Here is an 11,123-nt window from a genome sequence, read left to right on the forward strand (position 1 = left end):
GATCTATGCAAGCTATGGACCCAAGAATTCTTGTTTCTCCCTTCTAAACCATCCTTTACATCTCAAAAAAACAAGTCTAACAGTCAGTTCCATTAAGGTGAATCTGGCTACAATCTTAGTATTTCACCCTCAAATTACTGGAAGGATTGTTTTCACTACTGTTATCACAACCAGGTTCCTAAAAGGGCTCGATAGACTGTTCCCATGTATTTACAGTTCGAGCCCTTAGCCTCCTGCTCCTTATTACAGCAAAAATGACCTTTTTAGTGGCCATCACCTCTGCTAGATGTGTGGGGGAACTGCATGCCCTTGTGACAGACCCTCCATATGCTATTTTCTAAAATGACAAGGTTCAGTTTAGGCCACACCCCAAGTTTCTGTCCAAAGTGGTATCTGACTTCTACCTAAGTCAGCCTGTATACTTTTAGGGTTTTTTCCCAAAGCCATATGCTCACAAGGACAAACAAATGCTACATGCTTCAGATGTGTGCTGAGCTCTAACATTTTATCTGGACAGAACAAAGCCCTTTCAGGTTTTTTTTGCAGATCTCTGTATCCTATCAGAACAAATGAGAGGTCACCCTATTACAGAGCAGCAATTCTCTCAATGGATTAACACCATCATTGTCAAGTGCTTTGCTGCTTCAAGGTATTGTGCCTCCTGAGAAGCTGTCATCTCACTCAACCAGAGCTCACTCGGCCTCTGTGATGTTTGTGGGAAATGCCCCTATTGTTTACATCTGCAGAGCGGCGATGTGGTCCACTCTCCGCCCCCTTTCTAGATACTATGCAGTTACCGCACCATCAAGGCAAGACACAAATGTGTAAAAACAGTCCTACAGTAAGAGTAATGAATCATTGGAACAATTTACCAAGATTCATGGTGGAGTCTCCATCACTGACAATTTTTTAATCAAGACTGGATGTTTTTCTAATAGACATGCTCTAGGAATCATTTTGAGAAAGTTCTATGGCCTGTGTTATATGGGAGGTCAACATAGATGATCACAATGGTCCCTTCTGTCCTTGGAATGTATGACAATGGTTTTGGAGTCACCTGCAATGTAATGGACATATGCAAGCACTTAAGCAAAAACAGATACGTAACCCGTACCTGTTGTTTTTTGAGATGTGTTGCATATGTCCATTATATGGCCAATCCTCAGACTCCAGTGTATTGGAGTCTATCATCGGGATCCGAGTGCAAAGAAACTGAAGGATCATCAGGGCGACTTTACTCTTTATACCCTCAGTTCAGAGCATGAGGAAGCCAAAGCATGGGCAAGGTGCCTATAGGTACTACTAGAGAAAACTCTCCAGCACCATGCTATGACGCACACATATCTACATGTGATGAACATCTCAAAGAACAAGGTGAGTAACCATTTTTAACCATTGCAGAGTGAAAGTACTGTATAGTTCTGGGAATAACTAGGAATACAATTTTTTTTATATCAGAGGGGTAGCCATGTTAGTCTGTATACAGCAAAAACAACGAGAGTCCTGTAGCACCTTAAAGACTAACAAATTTCTGTGGGCATAAGCTTTTGTGGACTGCAACCCACTTTGTCAGCCCACGAAAGCTTATGCCCGCAGAAATTTGTTAGTCTTTAAGGTGCTACAGGTCTCTCGTTGTTTTTAATTATTTTTATGATTATTTAATTGGTATAAAAGTGAGATGATTCATTAAGTTACTTAGGTTTCACTCACACTTGAGGTATAGAAACAGAAATCACCAGACTGGATCAGACCTAAATTCATCTAGTCCAATACCCTATCTGTGACAGTAATCAGATGCTTCAGAGGAAGGTGTAAGAATCCTGCAGTAGGCAGACGTGAGAGATAATCTGCTCTCCACATAGGTCTCATTCTGATCTAAAGGCCCCGAACCACAAGGTTTAATAGCTTTTCCAAAATGTTTGTTGTTAATTTTAATAACTCTTGATATTCTTGATATCCATTTAAATGTCCCATCTCTTTTTGAATCTTAAGTTCTTGGTATCTTAAATTATCTTTTCAGTAAGCAGATAATCTTTTTAGAAAAGACCATTATAATTCAAAACTTAAATTTCAAATACAGTTCACAGGTGTATCATGATTTAGAATGTTTTTTTACTTCCTGACATTTGAGTGATAAGCTGATTTGTTTGATTTTTCTTTAAAATGTTATCACAGAAGCCAGATTGCATACTATGTCACATATTTGATGACATGAATTTCTTTGAAATCTCATGATTGAAGAAAAGTCATGAACCCTTCTCTTAGGATGTCAGAAGATGTTTTAAGAACCGCATTCTCATTATTGTTTGCCCATAGGTCAGAGATGGAGTGCCAAATATCTCTACGATAAAGACTGGTTAAACAATGGACATATGTGTGGATTATCATTTTTAAAAGAAAATTATTCTCACCTTAACGCCAAAAAGATAGTGTCAACACACCACCTGCTGGCTGATGTATATGGTGTAACTGAAATATTACATGGACTGCAGCTGAAGATTGGGATACTAAAGTAAGTGTGGGTCTGGTGTTTCCTCCCCATCTGTACCTTTAGATAGAGACGATGAGACCTTAATGTGTAGGTCAAGATAATTTTCATTTTAACTTGTATTAAAGACCCAAACAGATATCAGTAGACATTTAGACGGTATATTCTTGCAAATAACCTGGCACAGTTTGAATTGTTTGGATAGATGATGATGCATTCTGAAGCTTAGTCTGTGACAGGGCAGATGCTGGGTTTCTCTTCTTCCTCTCAGCTCAGTGAGGAGAAATCCAGGGTCTGCACTTCTTGACGCAGCCTCAGAAAAAAAAATTGCTGGTAAGTGGGAATGTAATTTATTTTCTCCCTTAAACACTAGAACGTGAATTTGTGCTCCTATTATTGACTGTTGATAAATGCTGAGACAAAGGGAAAATATTTGAAGAGGCTCAGGCTATTTTTATCTGAAACTTGCATATGGTAATATCTGTGAAATCCAATTTAAAAGTGAAATGAAGTCTTGTGCGCATCCTAATCTGCCACCTGCAATCTATTCCCCTCCATCTAATCATCTCAAAGTGTTCAGTAAACAGTATTAAATTAATTCTCTCAAATATTTGGGTGAAATTGGGAATTATGGTCCCAATTTTACATAAGAGGAAACTGAGTCACAGATTAGTTATTTGCCCATGGTCCCACAATAAATCAGTACAGAGCAGAGCCCATATCTCTATTGCTGTACTTTAGCCAGTAGACCATGCTTTGTTTCTGAATAATCTGTTTTGTTATTGGTTAATTTGAGAGAGAGTATTTTTTTCAGTGGCCTGAATGTTTAACATTCTCTTTTGTGTAATTTTCTAACATGCTTCCACTGAGCAGTTTACTGGTCCAATCATGTCAGGCAATGGGAACTCTCAACTGCCATTGAAACTGATAGTGCTTAGTACCTGACAGGATTGGACACTTTGGGAACAATAGTGTTTTTTTGTTTTATCATAACACGCTTACAAAAGATGAGTGGGACATATACAGGATTTATCCAAAATTAAGAGGTCCACAACAACGCTGGATGAAACATTTGGTAATGGTGTTCCATTAAAAAATTGCATATTAATATAAATACAGTTCAGCAGAAATGAGAATTTAAAAATGTTTCATTGCTGAAAGTGATTGTTCTGTACTAACATTTCTTCTCCCCTTCTTTCCAGAAATACATATCACCCTGATCTTCATCTTTGGGCTTGCTCAGGGATGCGAAAAGAGCAAGAGCAAGTGACTCTTGGGGCAGAGAAGAAAATAGTGACTTTGCCAGATACTCTTAATCCATCTGAAAGGACATGTCACAGTCAAAGCCAAAAAGAACGCCCTAGCTTACCCCAGAAGATGGAAGAAACATATATTATAAGTGAGCACAGTTACCAGAAACCACAGAGTTTTGGTCAGGACTGCAAATCAGTTACTGACCCTGTGAGCTCAGATGATGAGGATATGAGTAGTTTTGAGGAAGATCAGGAATTTCGTTCGGATGATAAAAACTGTTTACAGTGTTCTTTAAAAGAAGATGGCATGAGTGAGCAGGTAAAACTCATTATTCAGTTGTATAGACTTAGAGTTTAAAAAAGTATATCTCTTGAGAAAATAAAGATCCAAGTCATAAAATGGGTTATAAGTGAAAATAACTTAAGAGATGTTCCAATACATCTAGATTTGTTTCTTCCTGTATTCAAGGAAAGTTTGTGATTGCACTTAATTTTTTCCATTTTGAAAGATTCTGCTGGTTTGAGAGAGATTCCCTGTATTTTAAATGAGGAATATAAGTGGAATCTTTAGTTTTTCTCATAACAGAAGAGATTGATTGAAAAGCAAATTGTTTTTCTCTGTTATCCTTAGGTCTCTTAACGGTTTTTAAAATCTGGATTTCTAATTACATTTACTTTTTCCATATTTTTCTTTTCAGTCACATAGGTTAACAATTAAATAAGCTTGTTTCAGCTTATGTAAAGATTTCTAACAAATGTTTTAGTCAGTGTTCTTTAAAATGTAAATCCCATCTAATGTATACAGTACTGGTTTTACTATAGTTTCATCTTAGTGATGCTATAGTAAAGATTGTGCCCACACCTTTAAACCCATGTTTTCAATTGCTTGTAACTTCCTGAAACTGTTTCTTTGGGCAGGCGGGCTGGAAGTGTCTGGTCTTACTTTAGAAGCTCTTTTAAAAAAACAAACAAACAAACAAACAAAAATCTTTTTGAGATATTCAAGTGTTCAAAAATAAATAAAACACAGATGCACTCACTGTCTCTCCCATTAAGAAAATGATTTAGATATATTTATTTTTTTGTGCTCAGGTATAACAAACAGAATAGTTTTAAATGTGCCACATAAGGTGTGTATTCTTTAATCAATTCCTGTTTACCTTGTTTAGAGATAATTGTTTATTAAATAATATAATTTACATATTGTGTGTGTGCAGTAAGGACACATGCAGCAATATGAAATATGTTCATCTTCATCAATAGCAAAAACTGCTATTCTTGCTGAATAGTGTCATATCTTGGGAACACAATTCATATGTCCATTCATGCAGAATTCAGATTTCCTTGGGCATCTCAGCTATGACTTTACTGGCTTTGCATATACTATTTATTAGGTTTGGAAGGGGGACCTGTTGAGTTAGCTAGTCCTTCCCTTTTTTTCTTTCTCTTTTCACAGTACCATAGAGCACTTTTCTTTTGGAAATCCATAATTGTTTGTTGGCACATATCGGTCCCCAACCTTTCTCTGTATCATAGCTGTCTATCTAGCCTTTCTGTCCTCTGTATTGAATGTGTTCTGTTTCCTATGTAAACCATTTTACATTTATTCTAATTTTGATTTCAGCTGCTTTCAAGTTTGCTTGAGACACAAATAATTCAAATGATAAATGTTTGAATTAAATCAAGAGTAGCTATCTTTGCTCAGATGATATTCAATTTTGAGTATTAATACACATGTGAAGGAAAACAGTCTTTCCTGAAACAGATTTGCTTTTAGTTCACATAACTATATGTGTTACTGGTCACATAATTATATGGCCTCTTTTAATACTCCAGCCATGTGATCTAACAGTAGTAGCAAGTTACTTAGGATGACAGCAGTAAGCAGAAGAAATGTACTTTTGTCTTAAATCTGCCAGGCAGTATGCTGTGAACTTTGAAATAAATTAAACAGGCAAACTTTGGCATTTTAGATATAATTCCATTTTTGTATTTTCACTTCATTCTCTACTGGACAGCAAATACAACAAAATCCTGGAGCCTTGCTTATATGGATAATGGCTCACTGGTGCATTCAGCACTTCATGAATTAAGAGTTACGTAGCAGTTTATGTAGCAGATTGGTGAGACGTGGTCCACTCCTATTGCATTAAACGGAGTACAAGATCTGGTGAATTTAACACTTTCCCACGTGCTTTCTGCTAACACTTTTTTGTCTGTGTGGTAATCCTGAAAGCCAGATATACTTGTTTGTTTGGAATTTTTATTATACTTGTTCTCTACTAATGTTCTTAAAAACTGCATATTGATATATACATATTTATGTTTTTGTTAAATAGTGGTACAATTAAAAACGCCGTCATTCAAAGTATTTGTACCAAATATTGATATCAAAACCAGAATCCAAATGGTAAGTTGAAAATAAAGCTAACTTTATTTCATTTTGTTGCACCTATGGAGAAGAACTCTGCTGAAGATAATGTGGTGCGTGCTTGTAATGAAAAAAAAGGATCAGAAGAACAAGTGGATTCACATCTTCAATGGCAGCTAAATCTCCTTACCCACATAGAGAACGTACAGAATGAAGTCACCAGCAGAATGAACCTTATTGAAAAGGAAGTTGATGGTAATTACATTAATGTCAATACTGCATAATAATCTGTATAGAGCTTTGAACATTCAAAGCATTAAATGAACACCAATAAGTCTCCAATCACCCCTGTCATGTAGGTCAGGGGTTCTCAACCCTTTTCTTTCGGAGGCGCCCCAATATGCTAGAAAAACTCAGGCCCCAGTGGGGAGGGGATGGGCCTTGGCAGCTCTGGGCTTCAGCCCCTGAGCAGGGCTCCAGGCTTTAACTCTGTGGGGAGCCAGGGCTTAGGGCTTCTGCCTATGGGACACTGGGGTGGGGGGGGGGGACTTTCCATAGGTGTAGTTTGACTTCTGTTTTGGGGGGAGGGCCAGTCAGGGCTCAGGCCAGCTGTGCAGGTTAGGGCCCAGGGCAGTGAGAGGTGTAGCTCAGCGTGCAGGGAGAGGGATAGCTAGGGGCTGTGTGCCAGGGTCTGTTGCAGTCTTTGCTGGCCCTAGAACCAGGTCCCCCTGCTCGGGCGGCTCTTACCAGCTGTACAAGCAGTCAAAGGGGGCTGGGAGTGGAGGAGCAGCTGCAGCCCTGGGCCCTGAGCATCAGCAACAGAGGGGCGAGCACTATGGCTGCCCGCTTCCTGGCACCAGCCAGTAGCCACCACACACTGCCCAGCTCCAGCTTCCGACCTGGTCGGTGGTAGGGGTAAGGGAAGGGAAAGAGTGTGTGTGTGGAACTGTCCCCAAGACTGTCCCGCTCTGGTTAAGGTACTGCAGTTTGGGGGATACAACACCCCCTCATCTCACCCTCCAGCTCCACCCCTGGGCTTGGGGCTTCTACCCCGTGGGGTGCTGGGGTTCGTAGACCCCCTAAAGCTGGCTTGTTTCCCCTGGTTGAGAACCACTGATGTAGGTGACTAAGACAGTAATTAAGGCCCAAATTTTCAAAGGTATTTATAATTTTGGGTGTTCTGGGACACCCAGAGTCTGATTTTCAGAGATATTGCGGTGATGAGTATTGATAATATGAGATGAGTATATGAGACTGAGGTGATGAGTATTCAGAACATCTGAAGTCAAGACTAGGCATGCAGTATTAACAATAATTCAAAAACTTGAGCCAGCATGGCTTGTCCAAGGCTACAGAGTGAGCCCATGAAGTAGCAGGCGCCTGCTCCCATGCTTTGCCTACTAATCTGCAGCATCTCCTGAAGTAAAGTTGATAGTAGTTGTTTGGGCAGTAGTATCAATCAGTTACTTGAGGAGGAGGAAAGAAGTCTTCGTCTTCAGCTATGGTTTACTATGTATTGGTTTAAAAACTAACTGGAAACCGTCTGGATTAAGAAGATAGACCAGGCTTTGTAACAACAAACTCGCACAAAGATTACACTGAGCAGTAGAACTAAGTGTTGTGTTAGATGAATGTATTCAGTTTCCATGTGAAGAGACTCATGTCACAAATAAAGATGTTTGGACACAGTGCAGTTATTGAGTCCTTAATTATTTCTTCTCTAAAACAAAATAGTGTTAGCACTGATGGCATGAATGTTTATGATCAGACTACATGTACATTGGCAGTGTTTCTAGAAAAATGGAATTAGACTCTTGCCATCACTCTTTTATAAGCATTGAAATTCGCTCAGATGTTAGTGTGATTCCACTCTAAAAAGTACCTGTGAAAAAATGGAACCATGTTATATCACCTGCTCCCTGTTTTTGTTTAGCGATATGTTAAAGTTAAAGACAAAAATGAGTCTTCACAGCCTTTTATTCCTGTTCAGTTTTTACTGCCACCGAACCCTGACAGCTGAGCCAGTGAGCCAGAGTCTCTTCTTTTGATGAGTATCATCAACACATTGTTGGCTAAGGGAATAATTTGTCCTCAAGTACCTTTATATTACTGGTATTTAGCTTCAAGCCATTTGGAAGAGTTAATAAGAGGAATCACTGTAAACTGCTTAGAAGAATAAAAATTCCCATGGAGCACTGAATTACATAATACTTCAGAAGACATATCTTTATTTAAATAATGATCTGAGTATCTGTAGGTTGCACCTTCATATTAAAGATGGATATGGCAGAAGCAAGCTCCATTTTATGCAGATTACCTGCTGTCCTTAGGCTTGGCAAGTGCTAATTCAACCCCCAGTTGGGCAAAGTTTGGATTCCCCTGTCTTAAATCAATGTCCAAGTTGACAGCATTTACAAGGATAAGTGATGGTCCATGTCCAGTAGCATATAGGAGAAGTAGGTTTGGATTCATGTGGGTATGGGCCTAAAAACCCAAATACAGAATGTCTAGCAACAAATAAGGTAAGTATTCTGAATGTTTATGAAATGCTGCTCTTCATCTGTGCAGTGAGTTTGGCCATGAAATATTTTGAGGTGCATGATTGGCAGTCACACACCTGGTTTGTATGGAGCCAAGGGTGGGACACAATAGCCATTTTAATTTGGGTTGGCAAATTAGAGTCAAATCCTAGTCACGTTGAAGTCATCAAGTATTTTGCCCCGACTTCAATGGCACTAGGACATAGCCTTTACTGCATTTCAGTCACACCTTGTTATAGAGGGGTTGAGCGCTCTTTCTCTAAAGATCCCTTTCTAATCACACTTTTTTTTTTTTTTTACATTTTTCTTGATGTAGTTTTAGAAAGCTGGCTTGACTTCACTGGAGAGCTGGAACCACCAGATCCTCTTGCAAGACTGCCTCAGCTCAAGCGACGTATCAAACAGCTCTTAATTGACATGGGGAAAGTACAGCAAATAGCCACACTCTGCTCTGTATGACAAAAGGAAGAATAAAGGAATAAAAATAGGCTTTCTACAGTGAATTTTCTTTTAGCCACAAGACTGACGGGAGGACAGCAAAAAGCTGAATATTGGTCTGGTTCTGTACTGATTACATTATTAGCCTGAAGCTTTGGAGAAGAGAAAAGGAGTCTGAGTAAGGAAATTGATATTGAAAATCTAAATACTCTGTGTCCAAGATGCAAATTACAATATGTCACCTACTGAGGAACATTGATATGGTCTAAAATACGATAAATAAGGCACGCAAAGTGGCAGAATTTCTCCTTTAGGTCATACAAGAAGGTTCAAGAAATCGCTTCAATGGAAAATGCTATAATTTTATAGTCAGTAGCAGAAAGAGCCAAATTCACAAATGTCAGTGGGCAAAAAAATAAGTTACATGGGGGAAAATATACATTCATAATTGTTTCTTTTCATGTTGCTTGTGAAGATACAGACACAGAGAGATCCATATCTTCTCTACAGTTGGTCCACCCCAAAGTTATAGGCAGATAACTTATCTTTTCTAGCCCATGAACTATTTCTTTGTCTAATTAGTGTTGTTCAGGAAAATGAAAACACTGGCTTCACTTTTGAAAGAAACAGGAATGTGGTGGTCTCCTTATAAATATCTTTTAAATGGAAATTCTTATTACAGCACCCTAAGGCTCCTTTAAAAACGTAAGTGGCAAACAGTGGTCAGATGTGCCAAATAATACTAAAACCACTGGGATGAGAGTTTGAAGATAGTGAAATACATGAAGAGTTTTTAAGTTCTACCTGGTGCCAGCAATCCATCCAAAATTGTATCTAGTTTATATTTTTTTACGTTTTATTGCAGTATTCAGGATTCAAAATACATTTTTTGTCCTGGATGTTAGCTTGGTGTTAGCCCTCTAAATCTTTACCAACCTCAGCTGGGATGAGGAATGACAAGAGCAGCAAAATTGTTTGTTTGTGGCTGTGAATTACTGAACCACTATATCAAATATCGCAAAGATACATTATCTAGGATGTTTTTATAAAACTTTTAGCTTCAGTCATATGTGAGTAAAACATCATGAAACCAAAGGCAACCTAGTTGCTCTGTTAGGTCTTGCTGGATTTTGAGCTCAGGACCTTCTCTTTGCCTGTGCTCATGTAAGTTGTCACTGCACCCAGTGCTACATATGTATGTGTAGGTATATGTGTATATACACACATATTCATATGTACATACTATATACATATTTATATCTACACGTCTAGTTTTATTACAATAGACTATAAGAACTGGTGGTTAACATGAAATGTTACCTTTTAACAAGCAGTTTATAAAATTGAAAATAATGTATATACAGGTTTTGGAATTTGTAAAATATGACTGTTAAAAGGAGGCTATTTAATTGATGACATAAGATACTTGAACATTTTATGCCTCACAACTGTTTATCAGTTCTAGTTTTCTGTATAAATGCATTTTAGAACCGATAGACAGTAAACTTGAATTTACCTTTTGATAAGAGTACAAGCCACTGTACATTCAAAAATTATTTAAATTTGCAAACACACTGTTCTATATGTAAGGTACTGTATGTAAAACTGTTTATTAAAACTATTCTGCGTACTCTACATTTTCCACTTTTCTTCCTGTCCTATACAGAAATGTAAAAAAGTGATTAAAATAATGTACAGACCATACAAAACCAGAATTTCTTGAATGCCTATTGAGGATTCAATCAGTCAAAAATGTGCCAAAGATGGATTGTGTACAAAAGATGTTGAAACTAGTGCTTTGAACTTTCATCATAAAACCATTATTGAGAGAGAAAGTAGCATGCCCAGGTGCTTTTTGAAAAATGCCTACACTAAAGTCTCTAATTTGTCTGTCATGTCTGAAGTAAGTTAACACTATTAATATTTTAACTCTAAAGTAAACATGCCAACCCCCGTTATAGAATACCTATTTAAAAAGGTCTCTTTAACAGCAGTTACCACACTATTGTATTGAAGATATTACAGCTCTGTAT

General features: G+C 38.0%; 1 protein-coding gene across 1 annotated transcript in view; it reads left to right on the plus strand.

Annotated features, from left to right (window-relative positions):
• The window catches only part of PHF20L1 (PHD finger protein 20 like 1), an 82,631-nt gene extending 73,489 nt beyond the window's left edge, over positions 1 to 9,142 (plus strand). The window contains 4 exon segments of the mRNA XM_067531570.1: positions 2,317 to 2,512; positions 3,691 to 4,060; positions 6,205 to 6,367; positions 8,969 to 9,142. Of these exon segments, the coding sequence (XP_067387671.1) occupies positions 2,317 to 2,512; positions 3,691 to 4,060; positions 6,205 to 6,367; positions 8,969 to 9,111 (872 nt within the window). The 3' untranslated portion in view covers positions 9,112 to 9,142.
• The last annotated feature ends 1,981 nt before the right edge of the window (positions 9,143 to 11,123 follow it).

This window comes from Emydura macquarii, unplaced genomic scaffold (assembly GCF_026122565.2).
Source record: "Emydura macquarii macquarii isolate MOO-44397 ecotype Brisbane River unplaced genomic scaffold, CSIRO-AGI_Emac_v2 contig_369, whole genome shotgun sequence".
NCBI lineage: Eukaryota > Metazoa > Chordata > Testudines > Chelidae > Emydura > Emydura macquarii.